The sequence below is a fragment of the Scatophagus argus genome, chromosome 17, assembly GCF_020382885.2.
Source record: "Scatophagus argus isolate fScaArg1 chromosome 17, fScaArg1.pri, whole genome shotgun sequence".
Lineage (NCBI taxonomy): Eukaryota > Metazoa > Chordata > Actinopteri > Scatophagidae > Scatophagus > Scatophagus argus.
The window spans coordinates 13,947,590-13,969,708 of NC_058509.1; the positions used below are offsets into that span (position 1 = coordinate 13,947,590).

At 40.1% G+C, this 22,119-nt stretch overlaps 1 protein-coding gene across 3 annotated transcripts; it reads left to right on the plus strand.

Moving 5' to 3' along the window:
- Window positions 1-676: 676 nt before the first annotated feature.
- Window positions 677-20,111, plus strand: ptp4a2b (protein tyrosine phosphatase 4A2b). 3 transcript variants are annotated; one of them, XM_046416860.1, is made up of 9 exons: window positions 726-843; window positions 7,928-7,967; window positions 8,161-8,219; window positions 15,549-15,841; window positions 16,167-16,275; window positions 16,365-16,457; window positions 16,545-16,675; window positions 18,109-18,183; window positions 18,905-20,111. In XM_046416860.1, the coding sequence occupies exons 4-9, from the start codon at window positions 15,837-15,839 to the stop codon at window positions 19,014-19,016; spliced, it is 525 nt and encodes a 174-aa protein (XP_046272816.1). In that variant the 5' UTR covers window positions 726-843; window positions 7,928-7,967; window positions 8,161-8,219; window positions 15,549-15,836; the 3' UTR covers window positions 19,017-20,111. The 3 variants fall into 3 exon arrangements, with proteins under 3 accessions (XP_046272815.1, XP_046272816.1, XP_046272817.1); XM_046416859.1 differs by lacking the exons at window positions 7,928-7,967; window positions 8,161-8,219 and having other exon boundaries at window positions 677-843; XM_046416861.1 differs by lacking the exons at window positions 726-843; window positions 7,928-7,967; window positions 8,161-8,219 and adding an exon at window positions 2,256-3,819.
- Window positions 20,112-22,119: the final 2,008 nt, after the last annotated feature.

A 22,119-nucleotide genomic window follows, 5' to 3' on the forward strand; every position in this document is an offset into this window, starting at 1 on the left:
AGGCGCATAAGGATAATATCGTTCGGTTATTTTCTGGAACTGTCGTCACAATGGTGAGCTGTCATCGTGCACCCGGATTCTTCTTACGTCGTACTGACGCCAGAGACTCCATGATACATTTGTGTGATCTCGGTAAACTCGTACATCTGGCGTACTTAAAAATATAACTTGAAGTGCACGTAGCCTATCTCACGTGTTCATAGAAAAGTAACAGCTGCTGATTTAATTTAATTATTGTTAGAATAAATAAATTAAGAGACATTAATCAAACGCATTAAACAAAAGCTGTCCGGAATGTCGCTTAAATAATAGTCCAGTTTTTAAGATTCCCTCCAACTAAACAGGTAATAAAAAAGAGAAAAAAGATCTGACAGCTCTTCTCCAATGTTCTTATTTTCTAAACATTTTAAATAACTCCAGGCACAAGGCTGTTAAAGAAAACATAAGCAAAAATATTTGAAGAATGGGGATTCATTTGTTTGTTTTAATAGAAGTGCATTAAATCACGTATATTATATTACTCGTCTGCCCCTCTGTGTGTGTTCTCAGAAGTACAGAGCATATACATTAGCGTGCCACAGAAAATGACGGACATTGCAGTTGTTGTCTCCCTCTGTGCTGACCTGCCATTAACTTGGGTTGCCTTGCAAATCGTGTATCCGAAGGTCCCTGAAGGTGTCAACAAACTGACGAGGCTCCTCCCCGACAACAGTTCCCGACCTCCGACGAGAATTCAAGCTGCCACATTGAAGGGGAACAAAAAAGGCGACCTGGCAGCGGTTTCTACACTCCCTCCACTTTCTCCGGGGTAGTCACGGGATTTCAATGTTCAGCCTGCTCTTTGTAAGTACCAAATAACCTAACTACCTAAAACTGATCTCTTAGAACTTGTGTGTGATATGATCGTACACAGTTCCAACACAGATACACAAGAGCCTGATTAAAAGTTGGGTTCCATATTCTTAGACGATTAGCACAACACATGAGAGCTAAAGTAAGTTGCATGAGTATCTGAACCAGTATGTAGCCACGTTAGCGTTAGCTCGCAGAGCAAGGCTTGAACGGTTGTAACGTTGGCTGTTAAAAAATAATGTTAACCTGTATTAATACCGATTCTCATCATTGTTCCCAACGGTGCTACACACTCTCAAGTATGTTAACTAGTATAGCGAGGCTTGACTTTTCTTTGGACTGGTTGCTAAACGTTGCTGTGAAATACAAAGTGACGGATCTCAGCTAGCCTGCTAGCTACTGTGCCTGCGTTAGCTTGGTGTTAGGGCTAAGGCTATTTCCTAGAATAAGAAGGAGGGTAATCTTGGTTAACATTACGACCACTAACATAGGTATACGGTTGCTGGCTTTTATTTTTATTTTGAAACACGGCGCATCAGGTGTCGTGTAACGCCACATTATTTTCTAAACTGAACGTCGTCCGTTGTTTTATAAAACAAGAGCTAACTAACGTTACCCTTAGCTGTACCACAAGCTCTTGACGTGCCAGTAAAGGAAGCATTTCTCTTGGACAACATCTAGCTTAACGATAACGATGTTTTGGCTAACGTTTTAACTAATATTTTGGTTACTCATTTATGACAGTTGCGCCATTTACACGTTTAAATTGAAACCATCGTTTGTGATTTCCATTTTTCTCAGTTTCTTTTGAGTGTTTTAGCGGTGCTCATAAAGGCAGATGGCTACCGAGCTAGCGACTTTACTCCCTTTGTGACAAATCTAGACGCAGAGCATGGTTGACCAATTTACTTAAAGCCATATGCCAAACTAAATTTTAATAACAAAACGAAGTATTCGACAACACTATATTGATAATTATCGTGTCTTAGGTCCTCGTTTATATTGTGTAACTACTGTCATAATTGTGAACTAGCCGGTTTGACTCAAATTCGTCTGTCTTTCATGTAAAAATGTAGCTGTAAGGTAACACTGGGATTAGGTGGGGTCCATATTTGAACCGCGTCTGGTTTCTTAAAACAGAAAGCACCCAAGTATTTAGCCATGTTGTATGGAGTGAAATGAGGAAATGCACTCGGGGAGGAAGTTGAGTTGAGCAGCTGTGACACCAAAGGCCGCAGCACATTCCCATGCCTCTCAGTTTTCATTTTATGACCTTCCAATGGTTTCAGTCTCCCCTCTGATAATAAATTCTAGTGGGCAGCTTATACAAATGAATAGCTTTGAACACCAGTTACTCATTGACTCATCCACCCATGTTGGGTGGATGAGTCAATGAGTGACCGGTGCAACAGGTAAGCTAATTATACATTTCTGCTTATGAGTCACTGCAAGGTGACCTAATTTGCCTGCAGAAACTATAGGAAATGAGATGAGTAAATACATTTGGTTATCAAAACAAACAGAGGCAATGTGTGTGGAAGTAGCAGAGGAGATACTTGTTATAATTTATATATTTCTTCTATTCAAATCTCATAATTGTAACACTTAGGTGATACTAGCAACAATGACACACACACAGGATTTCAGAACTGTTACAAAAGAGGACTGAGTATTTATGCTCTATTTGCATTTTATTGTGGAAGTAGGTCACTCATACTGGTGACCTGCTTTATATTATAGCTCACGGACACATGATGTACAGCCAATCTCGAAATAGCATAGCTCCTCTCAGTCCACTTAGAGCACCGCCCAAAGCTAAAGACAAGCCCATGCAATGGGGAGACCTCATTCACAAGGCACTGCACTACAAGTCAAATTCCTGGTACCTGTTAGTCTAGTCTTTCTGAGTAATGTTTATTTTTTGTGCATGTTTGTAAAGTGTGAAACTACAAGGCTAAGCCAAGCCTTCATTGCTGCATTTTTGTTGGCTTTTTTGCTTTCTGTTATACGCCCTTTTATCAAATTAAACACACAGAAATGGGAAGTATTTGTGTTTGAACGATATTATCACTTAACACCCTTAAGCCTTACTGTGTTTTTGAGGTTCTAGGTTTTCCGTTTGAAACAAGCAGTCCCGGCCCTTCTTAAAGATCTGATGCATGGTATCAGCTTCATCTCAATTTGTATTGCCATTTTCTGCTTACATACAATTTATTGCATGCTAAGATTGAAATGTGTGGTAGTAGACCTAAATCTAGCTGGATTCCCGCATGCGTGATATTTTCACCAACAAAAGGGTGGTTCCATTGCCTGCAGGCGGCATTAAAAAAAGCAATGTAACAAGTGGGGAAGTTCTCAGCCTTGGTTACCGTAACTGAAAGGCGAGCCCAGTTCACAGTAACATGACGCCAACTTACCAAGAGGGTTACTGGGGGAAGAAGAACACCTATGTTGTAGCCTGCTGGCATTTATCCATGTAGCCACAGGGTGGCTGTCAGTATTAAAAGGTAGGGTCAAAGAGGTCTGTTCCACTGTGACTGGCTTAACAGATTTGGCCAATTTAAAATCAAGTTATGCCCTTGGGTGTCAGGCCTGTAGTTAGAATGGAACACAGGCTTTGGTTGTACTATGTGTTCGCTTGCTAAAATCCCCAGCTCCAGAGCAGTTTTGTTGTGTTGAAATTGGCCCAAAGTGGAAAGCTATGATTAGATGTCCACATTTTTTCTCCTAATTTCAAACCATTAAGCGAAAAGCCATATGTAATTATGCATTAGTAGCCATGGGCACGCTGTGTGTTTCTTGTGCTGTGAATTGGTTAATGAATCATGCCCTGGTCGGCACGGTGTTCGTTTACTGTTGTTGCCACAGCACTGGATAAAGCGAAGGCACGGGCTCTGGCAGTGTCTGACAGATTGACACCTCTTCTAGATGCTGCTGCAAGGCTGCCTTCTGAAACTATAGCAACAGGTAGGAATAGGATCTTGCTCTGTTATATGTGTTTACAGCTACCTTGTCTAGCTACAGATGCCAGAGCTGCAGTTAGCAGGGGAAAACACTGTCCTTTGCCAAAACAGACTATAGTAAAGGGTGTTGTTATTGTTATTAGACCTGTTGTTTGTAGGCGTAGCTGCTCACTCTTACTGATCCAGAAAGTGTGACTTTTGAATCTGTAGTCTAGAAAATGCTGTGTTTGCTGTGTGTTTTTCTATTGCCTGTGCACTGTTATGTTACTCAGCGGAGCTTGGCCTTTTCTCGGTTTCTTTAAGCAGGTTATTAAATGCATGAACAACATGACCTCAAACTAATGTGTTCATTGTGGCCATAATCTTTAAAAGATGAATTTGCTACCAGGACTAAGATCACAGGATATATTTTAGGCCTCTGGCAAGGAAGTTGGATTTTATAGGTTAAAAAGTTTCTAGATAAAGTTATCCGAAGCCTGCCTCTCTTTTAAACTGAGTCTTCAACTTTGCCCTGTGAAAGTTATAAGAGAACACAATTGCTCTTCTCCGGTCACTTCACAAGGGACCCCAAAATTCCCTACAGAAGCACTTGTTGCTACTGCTGAGATAATTGTCGGTATGGCAACAGGTATCCCCTGATGCTGCTGTCACAAGGCTGAGTTAGTTTCCAAATGTCAGAAGAATTGATGTCACAGTGGGACTCTATACCTCTCGGCAAATAAGTTTGCAGACATTCTCCTGTCTGGGTCTGTCTGTTGCTGAGTGTCGGCTCATATTCAAACTTAGTTTTATTTTAGGCCATTGTGGACATTTGCAGTTTATTTGTTTTTTTTCCAGATTGATTTTCATAGTAAATTTGTCCTTATTTGTCTCTAGTATATTTCTGATGCTTTAAAAATTTGAGGAAGGTGGAAGGGACACCTTGTAACCCAAGTAGCGCTGTGTGCAGATCTTTGCGCCGCCTGATATAATTTCTCATCGTCAGTTTTGGTACTTCCTAACCCTGTTGAATTCATGTGTTTGTGAACAGATTGAGATGTGCCTCATTGTCATGGTATATGTGCCCATCTAGGCTGGGTGATGGTGTGGTGGACACAATGTGAGGATTGTGAGATGAGATTAAGGAGCTCAGAGATGGCTAAATATATTCCCTTGACCCATATTCTAGATCAGAATAAAAAACGTAAAAATTTTTCCTATCCTGTCAGGGCAAATTGCAGCGATATTGAAAAGCAGATTTCATGATCACATTAACAAAGAGTGTTATGTTACTGCCACGTGAGAAGACATCGGTAAAAGTGCATAAAGTCATTTCAGGCACTTGTAGGATGGCGAAACGTGGTGACAGTAGCTTCGTCCCATCGGAGGAGTCACCTTAAACTGTGACTTTATTGCAACATCATATCCGTGGTTGTTCTGAATGGATGAGTTTTAGTAGGCATTTAGTGATTCATTGAAAGATCTGGAAAATGTTCAAACGACCAAGGTTCAAACAAGTCACTATTAAAATCATTTGAAATTTTTTTTACATATAATCCCGGATAGGGGAAAAATGATTTCATTCTTGCTCAGTTCTGTAGGCATAACATGAAGTAATTATCTTCCTCCATATCACAGTGCCACAGCTTGTTGCATATTGTCATTAAGAGCAACACTTTCCAAGATGTGATTACTCCTTAACAAGCAGTGCTAGTCTGCAGTTTTCTGCGATTGCGAGAAGACTACAGGAAGTGGTCCAATTTTCCAGAAGCTCAATATTATATTTAACAAAGTATCCTTTAAATAGTTTACTGAAGTATTTGCGGCCATAACAGTGCATCTTGTATCTTGAACGCAATTCACATTCACAAATATATAATATTTAATGTTTCGTCCAGCCTTTGTTGGAGAATTTTTGGCAGGAACGCTTGTTTGTGTTATGAGCCAATATTACCTCCTTTGGTTCCAGCAGACAATCAGACAACCCTTTGTGTTCTCACTCTTAACCCATATTCAAATTATAGTCAAATGTCAGTATTGTGTATGACTTTGTTTCTTTTTTCAAATGCAGTTGTTCAGATGGAGCTGTTTAATTTTTTTTGTGAAGTGCAATTAAAAGTGCAACTTGGCCACAGTGAGGACAAAACAGACCTTTGTTTGGATATATTTTCCTCTTTTCGTTCTCATTTCTAAGGTACCGAGCCCTGGTCTTTTTCGGTCCTTTCCAGAGACGGATCAGCCCTTGTCCCTCCCTCTAAGCGCTATCAGAGGCCTTTGATCGTCACACTGTTTATCTGTGCTCACTCAGAGGCTGCAAAACAGTGTGATAAGTGGGCTTTGCCATGTGCGTGTGTAGGGGGTGTTCGTCTGTTCATGGAAATTGGGGGTTACATATTCTCTCACCTCCCTTCTCCAGCCACGTTTACACGGACACAGGAAGCCAGAACAACAAGTACTATGCAGGAAGATTAGCTCCTGTCCTGTGGGAGCAGAGAGAGGTAACCTGTTTGGCTGAATAACAAGTAAAATGAGGACATCCATTTACCGAAATGTCAACAACATTTTGATGGGCAGTAAAGCACCTACCCACGTAATCTTTTCCTGCTAAATGACATGCTCAGTCAAATTATGTTTTTAAGGTTGTAAAGAAATGTGAACTTACAAAACAGTCCAGTGACACAATGAATTTGAGCTTTGTACAGCATCATAAGCACTATCAGCCACAGTAAAAATGGCATACAGTGTTAAGGTGCGCATCCATTCACAACATACTGAGTTGGATGAAGAATACACTAAGCAATAAGTGCATCTAATCAAGAAGAAGACGTGCACATAGCAACAGTGTCTTTTCATGAAGACATGGTTTTGTGGTTTCTGTTTTGACAAACCAGAGAGCAAAACTGCATGATATGCAAATGGCGTATTGTAGTGCACAGAAGAAATGTGACAGAATCTTTTCGGCCTTGCAGTACCAGCATAAAATTAAGAGGAACGTAAAATTGACTGACTAAACAAACATTTTTGTAATTGATCTGTAATATACGTATCAGCCTGTTATAAAATTATATGACCCAGGTGTTATTGTCTGTTGGGCAGTAGGATATTCCAAGCATTTGTTGAATAGATACAGGTTGGTCCTTTTTTTTCTGTGATTGTAAAGGAAAGGCATTGCAAAATGTTGCATATTAAAAATTACTTTGTAAGTTGACAAAACGTGACTTTTATTAAGAAAGAGACACCAGTGTCTACTTAATATTTTGAAAACAAGTAAACTATCTTTTTGTTCTTCATACAGACTAGCACAGTCATGAGTGACTCAGAAATCTCTCAGAATCTAACCTTTCTCTCTATAAATTTTAAAGTGTATTAATATTTTCAGCTTATCACCCTAAAGGCTCGATATCAGTTGGGGATGTGTTATGTTATAGCTTGTACTGTCTTTATTTACAGCTATTCATGTACTTTTAACCTTCATTTGAGCAAGTTGGCTTTCATGTGAAAATATGAGCTCTTTAAATGTAAATGACCGATCTACTTCGTTTGCAGTTTTGTCTGAAACTAAAAAGTTTTAAAATTGGAAATTGGTACTAATAAAAGAGAAGAAAAAAAACCACCATCAATTTGCCCCTAAAAAACATTCTTATTTAAAACTCATCAACACCTCATTGCAGCATTCCCGTTGTGTCAGTCAGCACTTTAGTGTTAAGCCATTTGCTAGCACAGGTGCCTTTTGATGTGCCTCTTCCTTATTGCGTGCTCTCTACGGACTTTCACATTTGTTTTTAACAGATTAAAAATGTCTGAGCAAGGCTAGGTGAGACATTGTGATGACTGTAAACCCTTCACAGAGGCCTGTCTTGGTCAGAGGAACTGCAGCACTGAGGAGTTTTGTGCATCTGTTGTGTTGAGTGTTGCATTTATGCAGGGTCAATCTGTACCCCCAATCTATTTCTGGCCTTGATCAAACACAGTCCACCCACATATGGGCTGTAACAGGAGGGATGTTTACTCTTTGCAAGTGCATTAAGATTTTTATATTTACTCCGGAGTGGTGCCACTTTCATTTTGTAAACAATATAAAACTTTTGTGTTATTAATTATAGTAATCTGACACCAAACTGTTTGTTTTACAGATCAGATTTTTAAAGGTATTTCTCAGGCACACTGTTAAAGGTTTGTGACTCTATTACTACATTTGAATTATTTTGGACTAAGAGTACTAAGCTCTCTTATACTAAGGAGCTGTCTGGCCTTGTGGATTTCTTTTGAGTCCATTTCGAAGTATTTCTATCCTGAGTTGGAGCTTATTTATTTTAGGGGTCTGTGGTAATAGTCCTGTGAAAAACATGGGTTTATTATATTTCAGAAGCGAGACGACCGCAGGCCTGAGTCACACAGTCTGCGCATGGTTCCACCTTGACACAGGTAAACACAGACATGACCAGTTGTGACTCATGTCCCAATTATAAGACTCTGATCAGGTGACTAAGTCCAAGAACAGGTGGATTATTATTTTTACTCGTATTCACAGCTTTTTTTCTGTGCTGCTTTTTGTCCATCCATCCATCCACATACATAGAGGTACCAAAACTGCTTCCCCATAAAATTGCAGAACATTTCAAGTTTAAAGTATATCCACATCCAAATGTAACTTTTGGAGTATGGCTTTGAAATGTATTTTAAAAAAGTCTGACTGTAACTGCCTCACCAAGCACTTTCTTTAATGTTTAGGTTACTTACTTGCTATTTTTGAAGAGGGGACATTATTTCAGTGGCATGATGTATGTCATCCATTTACTTACAGTAGTAACATTTTATTAATCTTTTGATTTTCTTTTTACATAATTAAGAAAAAAAATGTCAACAATAGTTTTATGGACAATGAAGCATGGAAACTGGTTTAAAAGATGTAGCAACCAAAGTCTGCAGATCAGCAAAAGTGACCCACTCCATCACCTGGTGATCAAGACAGAGGACAATGAAATTAAAAAAAAAAAAAAAGTATTATCCTTGATCTTCTTTCCAACAATCACCAGCTTTGTTTTGTTTGAAATAAACCTTTAATATGCCAAGATATTATTCTGTGAAAATATTCTGGCTAAACACACAGTTTTCTCCCACTGCCTCTTTGATGTCTGCACTCCTCATCCTCATGCTCCTATAATGGTATTTTCATATTCTACCTGGATGAATTAAGGGTTTATTTTGATCAGTGGAGAGCTGGTGATTTTTTGGAACAGTGGAAAGCTGAACAAAATGGATTTTGTGAGTTATATTTTGTTTCTTTCCGGTTTGAAAGATTGTTGGGTAAAATTACTGTTTATTTGAGTGGAGTCTGGTGGATTTGGCGAGACACAACAAAAAGTTCTATCTCTGTAGACATCCTTTTGTTACTGTTGCCAGACAAATAAAATGACAATCAATTCACCAATTTAACCTCAAAATAAAGAAAATCTGAAAGATGGCATAAGAGTCTAAGGGGCACAGTTGTATAGCTATTAGGAGGTGGAGAGCTTATCCCAGCTGACTACGGGCGAGAGGCGGGGTACACAAATCTTTTATCAGAAAAGTAGTATATAACTTACAACATGGGAATTTTGATTGGTAAAATAATGAAAATGCACTACACTGTATATCTAGGCAGTATTTTACTTTGAATGTGTAATGAAAATGTATCACATCTAGTCTGTGTCCTGTCTGTCTGTGTCTGTATTCTAGTCTGTGTCTGGTGCTTTAAAAAGAGAGCTTTGTGTTGCAACATTCAACTGTTTGTCATTGGTTAAACAGTATTCTTGAGTGTGAGGGTTGGTCAGGGTGCTGGTATTGGTTGCAGACTACTATAATTAATCTCTGACACTCCAACACTTCCCTACCTACTTGGTAGGGTGAGGGCTGTTCTCAGAAAAAATTTGAATGGGCATGAACCAGTTCTTGCCTAATCTAGGAAACTCTATCAGCAGAATCTGCTATCAGAATTCAATCAGCAAAGCGTGAGGCCACACAGAATCTACTGATTGATGTATCACTTTCAGGCTGAGACTTATTTGCAAACCACAGGAGTGTGCAGCTTATGGGAGGCCCGGCAACGGTTTGGGATTTCTATAAAAGTTCAGTTTTCTTTACAAGTCTGTCTTTCAATGCTGTCTTGTCCCAACATGCCTGGGGATTTTTGTGTTTTGGTTGTTACACTAGACAAACTGGCAAGAAAGTCTTAGATGCTTAACTAGTGTAGCTTATTTGCAGTTTTGTGTGTGTGTTAGGTTCCTTGCTTGGCTGTCTACCTTTGTGTGTTTTCTTTAAGCATGACTGATGGCAAGGGAACATTGTCCACACTAGTTCCTTTATGTGTTTGCTGAATGGTGGGATGACCTGTCACCATAACCCAGAGTTATAGGGCCATTCAGTCCTGGACTGAGTCTGCATGCTTTTTTTTTTTTTTTTCTTATTGAGCATGAAGTTAATTCTCTTATCTTGTGACCTACTAAGGGCTTTGAATTTTACACTGAGAGGATTTCCAAACCCAAATACCTGAGTTGAAACCAAAATGCATTTGGGAGATGTTACTGAAGGTAACATGGTGATGGTGTGGTTTCTTGCGTGAGTGTCCTGACCAGTTGATTCATTTTGTAGCAGGTATTTATGCAAACAAAGTGTGCGAACTACATCACCCTTGTTAAAAAAAAAAAAAAAAAATATATATATGACCCCCTACATTTTAATTTTGTTACTTAGAACCCACTGACATGCAAATATAGATGAAATCCAATCATGCTTGTGTGTGGCAGCTACACCTTCACACTTGGCTAATTACTAGACCTTCCCATGATAGGTTTTGTGCTGTAGTTATAAGACATGGTAGAAAGCAGTTTGGTTGGTGTGAGCACACAGTTAGATTGAGGAGAACTCAACAATTTGAGGTGAGAGCCGCCCACCCTTCCTATTGGCAGCATTGACGTCATTGCAAGGAACCAGCTGGGCTTTGGGCAGGTGTGATCCTCTGTTTTATCTCGGCCATAGTCACTGCCAAGTTCCTGACTTGACTTTTTTTGCTTTCTTTCTTCTTTGTTTGAGTTTGCTTATCCATTGTTACATTCATCGATGATTTTCCTTCACATCTTGCCAGTTTTTTCATTTTACTATTCCTTTGTCCCCATTCTCTGACATTCCCAAGCCTATCACTTATCATTTATTTGGCATTCACAAAGGCCACAGGAATGAAGACATGCCTCTGTAACACATAGCCTCATTTCTGTTGTCACTGATACATAGTTTCTATAAGTCTGATTGAGACCATCAGTGGTTTCTTGCTGATTCTCCTGTGAATTTCAGATCAGTGTTAGGCATTTGGAGGGAGAATGTAACGCTTTTTTGTCACCTTGAATTAATGTATGTGTGTTTGCTTATGTGGAGAGTAAATGTAGTATTAAAAGGAGAAGTATGTAGACTAGGCGTAGCTAGCGGGTGTACGTGTGGTGTTAGGGGTGTGTGTTAGCTTTCTCGTGTCGTGCATGCTCGTTCACTCCAAGGGGAACAAGGCTTTGCCCCACCTGCCCTCCCTCCTCACTGTCCATGCTGCTATTGATGACAGGCCCTCCCCCCTGCTCCTTGACTCGGCTCCCACACAGCAAAGTATCCTTCCAGCTGCTTTGAGGCAGTACAGTCTAGTCATGCCCAGTCTGGCTCCAGACAAAACATCAGCGAGACTCAGGCACAACCTCAGACCTCCAGACAGGGTTGCATGTAATACTAACATCTTTCACAAGGGGGGAAGAAGATGGACTCAGACATTCCACATTTTGTGTGAAACTCTGACGTTTTGCCACCTTGCCCTTTCCAGTCTGTATGTCCAGACATTTGGGCTCATTTGCTTGTGTTTGGGTGTATGTGTTTATCTTTCTAACTTTAGAACCTCTCCTTTGCCCTTCTTGCAAATGTATTGGCTGAGCCAGCTTGTAACTATTGCTGTTCTTATACGCTTCATGTACGTAGTGTATGTATATAGTAATGGTGATGCGAGAGTGATGAAACCAACCTGATAGCTGACACCTTACTGCTATCATGTGTCAGCAAGAGCTGCCCATGGCCTTACACTACAATAATTGAGTATCATGGCAGTAAAATCCTTTACAACGTGAAAGCCTTTCAATTAGCACTCCCACTGTAGCAGTTTCTTCGGTCTCCATGCACTTCAGCTGTGATAACTTTCACTAGCAGTGCTCCAGTCTATTGCTGACATTATGTGCTTTGTCATTGGAAAATATTAAATCATGCATTCTGCTGCTGTATAAAAACTGGTTTTCAGTTTGCTATTAAACCTGCCATGGGTCTGTACTTTGCCAGACAGACTGAATCATCCTAAAATGATGAGTTTCCAGTTGCAGGACACCCATGCCCTGATTCCCATTCTTTTGCGTCTTAATCACCTGTTTAGGTTTGCATGTCCTTTTCTATTCTGAGATACCATGGTTCTTATCAGCTAGTACGGCTTCTCCCTGCTCTCTCACACTTCCCGTCTTATACTCTCTGCTTCTGTTCTTTCTCCTTAGTCACTGTAGCAGTTTTCTGGGAGAGGCTAGCTGATTTGGGAAGTTCTCCCTAATGACTCTCTGTCAGTACCCCTCCCCACTCTTTCTCCCTCATTCCCTCCCCTCTCTTGCAGTGCTACTCCAGCAGTAGACCACGTGATGGGGAAAATGGCACCAAGGGAGCTTTCCCTGGGCCACTGCATGGGCCTCTGTCTTTATTCTGACCTTTCTCCCAGTTTAGTATGTATACTTGCACATAGACACATAAGCACTGAAGGCCAGATGCTGTAACAGAAGTACATCAGTGTCTCTTTGAAATTTGTTTGGCTTAGATGTACCTGCCACAGCTTGATCCTACAACTAAAGAAGTTGGCCTTACTGTCCTGCCACCCTCAATAGTGGCATTCTGTACACTGAGTTTGTTTTTGTATGTTTTCATACCTGCATTCTGTGTGTACATTTATACTGTTCCTGGAACCATTCATTTCAGGTTGAAATGGTCATTATATTTTAGGATCTTGTAACACTCTTATGACACTTCTATGCAATTATGTCAAAATAATCAATATAATGATTGTTGAGCCGAGAAGATCAGTTGAGGAGTAAATAATTTAAAAATAATAATTATAATTATATAATTTATTTTTGTGACTCCACTTTCTCAAATGTGTTTTAGGTTTTGTTTGGCTTGTTGAGAAACTTTTATTGCACTTACATTAATGTAAGTGAGTATATACTTTACTTCACTCTGTTTTGATCCACTCTGTCTATGCAGACATAAATGACAAGTTAGCTAGTATACTGAAACAAGTCTTAAATGACATTACAGAGCTGAAATAAATAAATTTGACATTGACTATGCTGTCCAGCATTATGAGATACAGAGAGAATGTCTTGTTAATTGTGCTGCATGAACCTCATAGCGGTAATATTAGTCTTTAAATTGCCAACTTCACAGTCCGCACTAGTTAAGACAGCAGAAACATAGCAGAGAGATATTTCTTGGGCAAAAATTGTGTGTGACATTCTCACTGCTTGTGAAGTCTATAATTCTGCGTACATTACTTGTGTTACATTGAAACAGTAAAGTACTGAGATGTCACACATTTACTTCTCACTCAGCTGAAGGTTGTGACTTCTTCTCCAGGCTTTTGTATACACTGCTTCTGGTTTCCTGTGTGGTTCAACAACAACTAACAAATTTGGTGTGTCTGTATGTGTGCGTGTGTGTGTATTTGTTTGGTTCTTCCTGCATCTGTACAGTGTGTAACTGCAGAACCAGTTTGCAAATTTTAGTATGATTTGCATGTATTTCCAGTTGTTGGCAGACAGCTGGCAAACCTGATGTTACCACAGCTCACTCACTTCTCTAAATTCGCGCAAGACCCAGTTCTTGATACGTGTTGTATCCCCACATTGAGAACAATACACAGCCCCATAGCCCAGGCGTTCTTCAGTTCATGTATGCCAGTGTTGACTTTGAAATGATGTTTGATCTGCCTTTTTGCCTCTTGTTAACCGTACTATTGGTTACATGTAAAATACAGGCTGTATGAATTCACTTTGTGCATCTGGGAAACCATCCACAATTTTGTTGCTTTTCATCTTTTAGCATAAGCTCTCATTGTGGTGTCCTTGGTGTGTCTGTGGGCTCTTTTGTTCTTCAGTGTTTCCTCCCATGTTTAAATTTCTCTTAACTGTCCTTTCTCTGTCAGGTTTCATAGGTGAAAAGCACATTACCTGCCCCATTTAATCCATATCTGTCCTTTTCATTTTTGGAGGATTAGAAGCAAACAATCCTTTAAAGTCAGGTTACGCTTTTTCCAAGCTCCACTCGTCTGCTTGCAGTCATGCCACATTTTGTTCAGAGATGGTAATTAAAGGCGTCATGGAGGATCTTGGCCATCACACGAGAAAAAAAAAAAAAATCAAGGCCGTTTTTAGTGCTCTAGTGACTGTTGCCAAGTATGAAAGATGGAGGGGGAGGAATGAAGTTTATAGAGGAGAGTGGGTCGATACAACCCTTTGACAGTGGCTCTGGTTGGCAGTTAACTGAGAGGGTAAGTGGCAGTGAGGGCAAGAGAGAAAGAAGAAAGAGTTGGTATGGTTTTGAAAAAAATCAGGTGTAACTGGTTCTTTCATACGCTGTACTAGAAAATCAAGCAGGTGGGGTTGAGAGACTGATTTAAAATGGTTAGAGTTAAGTGTCTTGAGTATTTGTGGCAGAGTTAAACAGGAATGGAGAGAGAGTCAAGAGTACAGAGAGTCTGGTGTCAGTCTCAAGGAGGTGAAATAAGGGAGCGTGGGACTGAAATGCTGGGGCTGTTTGAAGCTTTGCCCACCCTGCAATCCTCACCTTGTGACTATTGCCTGTGACATGGTGCTGAAGTCCAAGCCCTTCCTCTCTGTTTCCCTCCCACTACTTTGTGTATGTAGTCGGCGTAGTGATAGCCAGCTCTCACCCCCTCCCTTCCCTCCTGTGTTGCTCTGAGACAGTTCTAGCCAGTTTGTGGCGGCTGGATTTAGACTCTCAAGGACTTGGCACAGTTGGACTGACTGCTTGCAGGCTAGTTACAGACCAGACATTACCTGTTCTGTAAGACACCCTTGTGAAGTGAGTGTGTCTCCTTGTTGTGTATATTATTGGTTTCCATTTTGGTGACAAATGGTGGATTGACAGTGATATAATTCAAAGGTGTTGCCAGTTCACAAAATAAAATCATAACTAAGGCTGCGATGTAGATTTGGTCATGACGGCCCCTTTTTTTTTGCTCCAAATGTCTGGAAACTGGACGTGGTGTCTGCAGAAGGGTTATGTATGTAGAAATCTTGATGGGGCTGAACTTTTCAGCAAAATGTCTCATTATGATTATTCTGACCTATATTATGATGTTATTATTTGAATGTTTGTACTTGTAAAGTTCTAACAAACCTAACACTGCTGTTGATATCTCTGTACTGTAACTGCTTAAGTTAACATGAATGAGGGGCTTAAAAGTTTGACAGGAAATTCAGACATTTGCTCAACAAATACCAAGTGACTTGATAACTATCTTTCTGGGGATGACGTGAGACAGTCACCCATATGCCCATATTGTATGCAAAAGGATTCCAGCTCTAGTTTTTATTTATTTTTTTATGAGCACACACAATTGCTCTGTCACAGCTGTGTGTGGTGTCATCAAAATGATCATGAAATCTCCGTCTTGTCTTTCTCCTATCTCGACAGGGTTTCTGTGTTGACTTGGGCCGCACCTATATGGCGTGTGTGAGCGGAGAATTCTGCCAGGCACAGCACCTCACCTCTGTGGAGAAGTGAATCGGCCGCCCCCCGAGGGACTACGCTACCCAAAAACCCCCCTGACTGCCAGCACAATAGGAACTGCTGACTCTTCCAAAGGCCCTCTGGGATATTGCGTAGTCCTTGGCCCGACTGCCCTGCCCTGTCCCAACCAATACGAAAAACCTTTGCTTTCCATTTTCTCCTTGAACAGCCAATCACAAACAGCTCTCCTGAATGGGGTAAACTGATTGGATGACTCCTGGATAGTCTCTCCATCTTTTTTCTTTTTCTTTTTTGTTCTTTTCAATTTTTTTGGTTTTGTGTTAAATCATTTTTTTAACATCCCGGAGTACTGTGGACTAGTTCATCCTTTTTTGTTACCCTTTCTCTGTGTGCATCATCCCATAGTTGAACACCTGTTGACCCATTCTTCTCCCACGTGTTGTCATTTTTATTTATTCTACCCTTTCCTGAAAACATAAATCTCCTAGCAGTCTTTGCTGACTTCTGAGCCAAAAGTCGCTTTTGTTTTGTAAGAGTATTGTATTGTAATTGTTTTTTAAGCCGTCTCGCCAACATGAACCGCCCCGCTGCAGTCGAGATTGCCTACGAGTGCATGAGGTTCCTCATCACCCACAACCCCACCAATGCCACGCTTAACAAGTTCACAGAGGTATTCCCAAATCCATGTGTATTGGTTATCTGTGTCTGTCCTTTTGTAAGTGCTATATCTAAAGCCATCACTTTTTTGATGTGTGCCAGGAGCTGAAGAAGTTTCACGTGAACACACTGGTGAGAGTTTGTGACGCCACCTATGATAAGGCTCCAGTAGAGAAGGAGGGAATACAGGTTGTGGTAAGTGTTGGCCGATGCGCATTTGCAGCAACCTGATTCTATGTTCACCCTTTCCAACTTACATACTCTCTCTTTGTCTCCTGCTAGGACTGGCCCTTCGATGATGGGGCCCCTCCTCCCACTCAAATTGTGGACGAGTGGCTCAAGCTGCTCAACACCAAGTTTCGAGAGGAACCTGGCTGTTGCATTGCTGTGCACTGTGTGGCAGGCCTTGGCCGGTGAGTGGCTAGCTGGATTATTTGCTAGAGAAATGTGATGTAGAGAAGGGTTCATTTTATCTCCCCTGCATCAGAGTAACCGCAAAGAGATGAGGGTCACCTGTAAGAGTCAGCACATGCTTAAAGGCACAAAAGGCATTAATCATATGCTTATTAAGTCTCTTTTTATCCTAAACTTGGTAGTTGTAACCTTCATCTCTACCCGTCCTCTCCTTCCCATTAACCAGCTGTTGTTGCTTCAGTGTTGATCACACAGTCCACGCTGGTTGTGAAACGGAAAATGCTGCACTTCACCTTTGTCTGTTTTTGTTTTTCAGTGTCTCATCTTAAATGTACACTGGTGTTCTTCATTCATTATCTTAAATGGTTGTCCTCTGTTTCTGCTCCTGTTAGTCTTCTGTAAATAGACAGAAGTAGTTGACATCAGCTGGTTATCTATCATCAGTAACAACAGTGTACTTCTGTTGCCTCTGCTGACTTTAGAAATAGAGGGCAAATACATTTGCATGTGATTCATCTGTTGGTCATGAGGTTGCACAGGAGATGTGCAGATATGCACAGTCATATTCACAGAGCTGTGTGACAGTGAATTACAAATGAGTAGAGTTGAATAACAACACAAGTGTGAAAACAAAGAATGCAGAGGCACATGACGTGGACAAGCTAGTGTGAAAACGTCTTTCCTGATATCGTACACTCAATAAGCCAATGATTTCTCAATGGCTTGCAGTGTTTTGCATTGCTGTGGCATTCCACAGCTTGTATAATTACCAGGACTGGTTACACAGGCATTTTCTGAATTCACCCCTTATTCTTTCCTGTCCTGTGTTAACTGTAGTCATCTTGGCTTTGCATAGTTTTACGGGCTGATCAGTCAACATTTTCTTAAAGCTTTCATTGTGGAAGGCTGCAGCTGTGCCTTGTTGCCTTGTTGTTGTTTATCCTTTCTTTAACAATATTTTCATCCCTCCATCTGCACTGTCGCACTGTTTTCTTTCCGTTTTCTTTCAATCGTTCCATTCTTGCATACTGTCCCTCGTGAATTTTGTGTGAGAGAAAAGCCCCTCAAGGAAATGCTCTGTCAGCACTGAGACTTGACCCGCCAAATGGTACAGAACGTTTTTATATATTTTTTTCCCCCCCCGCTCTATCTCATCTGGTGAGAAGGGAGAAGGTTGTGTTACTGTAACTTATCACACTCTGTGAGTGTGGCAGAGTGTGCACACAGTGCCCCAGCAGGGCAACAGTGAACTTGTGCACCCCTGTTGATTTCCCAGGCCTGTTTCCCAGGTTTAAACTCCCTCCCTTTACCTCAACTGTGTGACTATGGAACCATGTGAACCATGGCATTTAATCTTCTGTTCTCCTTCCTTCCTCCTTTGATTCTCTTGCTGTCTCTTTGAACTGGTCCACTGGATTTCTTTACCTCTCAGAGCTCCTGTCTTGGTGGCCTTAGCCCTCATTGAGAGCGGGATGAAGTACGAGGATGCTGTGCAGTTCATAAGGCAGTGAGTACCCTCCCTAAATTTGAAATGAGGTTTTGTAAGGTTGAGTCTTAAGTTAGTAAATGGTGCAATTTGTGTAAATGTGAGAAAGCAAGAATCCCTTACGATTATTAGCCAAACTATGATCTGAGACTGTTTGTGACGTAAATCAGTGATGCCTTTATGTTTTCTTTGGTTTATTGGTGCTGACAATTTAATAATACTGGCATTTGCCTGTCTGCAAGTTCTAGGAATTGGTAGCTCGTTAAAAACGTGTTCGATATTTTGGGAAAATATACTTATTTACCTCCTGGCCGGCCAAGCCTCCAGGAAGTTACCAGCCAATAAATGGTGCATAAACCCCCATAAAGTGGCAAATTACACTTCGATTTTTGTACAGATTAAACAAACAAGATACAACTTGTCAATTATTGATCTTAGGATGTGCTGGAAGATGGATTTTGTTGCCTTGAGACAGATTAGTTGTTCTCCTTGTTGCCTATCTCTGTTTTATATTAAGCTAACTGGCTGCTAACTGTACACTTGTATTTTAAACACAGATATGAGAGTGGTGATGACCTTCATGACTTTCTCCCAAAAAGCGAATGAGTGTATTTCCTAAAATGTTGGACTACTTCTTTGATCCCTTGTGATGACCATATTGTTTATTATAGTGTGATCTTTTTTGTGGATATCAGTTTTAATCTTCTGCCCTCTTTTTGTCCCCCCTCCCCTTGTTGTACAGGAAGAGACGTGGAGCCTTCAACTCCAAACAGCTTCTTTACCTCGAGAAATACAGACCCAAAATGCGTCTGCGGTTCAAGGATACCAATGGCCACACCTGCTGTGTGCAGTAGGCTGCCTGTCAATGCATCTTTCTTATGTGCATCTAGTGGGGAATCTTCCAACAAGGAGAGATTAAAAAAAAAAAAAAAAAAAAAGAGGAAAAAATGAAGAGAGTGCTATCGGTAATTATTGTGATGATTTGTTAACACTGCGTCATGGTAAATTGATCAGAGAGGAAGCGAGTGATCGAATGAATGAATACAGACCTGGGGATCCACCAGCCGAACCAATGAATGGAAGGTCAAAGCACACAGACAGGCCCGCCTCCCGGTTATACTGTTCAACCTTGGGCCAGAATTTTGTCAACTTGAGTCCATCCTTTTTCTTTTCATTTCATTTTTTTTTTCCCAGTCTGATTATGGGATAACATTTTCCATTTTGTGAATTTTAATTTGTACACAAGCAATGGTGATGAGAAGTTGAAATGCTAAATGATACTCTGATTTTTATTTTCACCAATTATTGATATTATAATTAGGCCAGAATAATGTACCTTTTTAAAAACATTTTTAAACTTTGAACACATATTATGACTGTCCAGTTTGGGGGTGTGTTGCACAAAAACTCACCTAGAAATGCAGTAATATTTTCCTTTTACCCTTCACTTGCTTTAAAGTCACTTTCAGTTTAGGGGTTCACTGAGTTTGAATATGTCTGCAATATTTATTCACAAGATATGATATGTGTGACAGTTTGGCAGGGGCAAGGACACTTTGTTATCCATTTTTTTTTTTATCCTTTTGAGAGCCATGTTTTGTTTTGTTTTTTAAACTTGTTGGAGTGCAATAATCAATCCACCTCAGATAAGCCCACCAAACCCTGCTGAGCATATTATACACATGAACATATACACTTTAGACACTCTTCCAAACAGAGCTCCTACAACAGGTACTTCTCCTGCTTTCATTCATGAAATGGGCTACAATAGGACTTCCCTAAATATGCATATTTAAACTCACACACACAGAGCCTAAGATCCAATCTGAAAGACAGTGCAGAGAAGAATGAAAATGGTCAGTTTTTTATCATTGTACCCATTTTGACAACATCCCCAATTCGTATTGGTTCTTTAAAGATAAATAAATTGAAATAAAAAGCATACATGATGTGTTTGTTTTCCTGCCTCATAACTAACTATGAAAGGTTTGAATGGTTATTGTCAAGCCAGACTTCTGAATAGTGGGTGGTAGGTGTGTATATTGCCACTACTCATTAATGTTGCTGGATGTATGGCTGCTTTGTTGCATTGATGTTAAAATGAGTTGCTTGGTTATTCTATTCATACCTGATATCAATATTCCTAATTTGTAAAAGCCACAAGTGAGGGGGAGTTAATTTTGCCAGTCTACAACAAATGTCATTTTCATCCTGTTTTGAAAATGAATGGCGATGCTGTCAACCTTCGCTTGGTGTAACACTCGGTGTTCCCCAGACAGCGTGTGCTCATTAGGCATGTCTGTCTCTGACTCAGCACCACGTGGAAAGCACAGGACACCGTGGTACTGAGAAATGACTCACAGCAGCAAGTGGCAATCACGACTTCAGCCGTCAAAGTGCCCCCTCTGCTGCTCAAAGCTTGTCATGGCTGAAACCTGTGCATTTAAAAAGAAGTCAGGGAAATGCGCTAATAAGGTAACATTTAACAGAATAATTGTTTCGGAGAAGGAAGGCTTATAGGTTAATAAGTGGAAGCTGCCACGAAGCTTATCTGCTGTTAAAGGCATGACAGGTACCCCTATGGTGTATGTCTAACGTCTGTGATTTTGTTATTTAACTCATTAAGACACTAATCTACCCATTTGGAGTATTTAATAAAAAGGAATCTAAGATTAATGCATTGAGATGTCTGTGAAGTTTGGCTTTGACTAAATAAGCACTGGGATTGAGATAATACAGTCAAGAACTATAACAGTGCAGTAAAACCACAAACAAATTAGCTTGTTCCAGTTCAGTACACATAGACTGCTTTGAATAATATGAAACTCATCTACAGAGAAACACGAAAATCATAGCTCCTGATTTAAATCCAGTTTTGTAGTCATCATTCTAGACAAGGAGCAGCATTCACTGGATGTGCGATAGACTTGAACTACAGACATAATTTCTGAAGAAATTGTGGTGTGGATGCTGGATGTTTTAAATAAACACTAAATTGCATTTCTGGTTTTAAAAGAAGAATGATAACAGGAATGTATTAAAGATCTGGAGTGCTTTAAGGTTTAAAGCTTGCACTAAACTGTTGTCTTTAAAAACAGAACAATGCCCCTGATAACAAAATATAATTACATTAACAGTGAAAATTTTGAGGCAAAAAATTTTGAACCTACATTGGTGCCTAATGCCACTGATGTTGAACAGATGTCAAATTTTCAATCATGACTGACACTGAATCAGTACTGATTCACCTATCCATCTAAGAACATACTCGGGGTTGAATTGTAGTCTATTTTGATTCATTGAAGCAACGTCACACTCATCATCTACAAGAAACCAGGCATTTTCATGACATTTTCTTTATTACATCATTTGTACAACATGAACTTGAAATCTTTGCTGTCATTTAAAAGAAATCTAAACATCAGGAACATTTCCAAAGACACAGTGACTGTAGCAACAGGTATTCTGTGCAATATTTCTGACACTGTGTGTGCTAACAGATCAAACATATAATTAAAGGGAACTATAATACAGCATGATGTTGAGTAAACAGAAAACTTTGCCATCCTAATTGTGTGTGAACCCAGAGTTTAAAATCAACGTTATCCACAAAGATTGCTGGGGTACAAACTCCTAGAAGAGCCTCTTACTTGCAGTCAGGTAGAGGTTCTAATGGTGGAAGTTTGCTGAAGGTTTTCTGGAGATCACCTTGAAAGTTTATTTTTGACTTAAAAAGAGAGCTGTTCTGTTGGAGTGACAAGTAAGTGAGCAGAAAGTTAAATCTGCCCAGTGTGTAATGCACATACCATGCAGTTGTTGTATTGTGGAAAATAAATAACAAAACAAGGACTTAGACTTTAATAAAGTATTCAAAATTACAAATTACCTCAAAATTACCACAGATATAACTTTCAAATTCTGACAGACGAGTGCTTTTCCTTAAGTGGCAGACAGTAA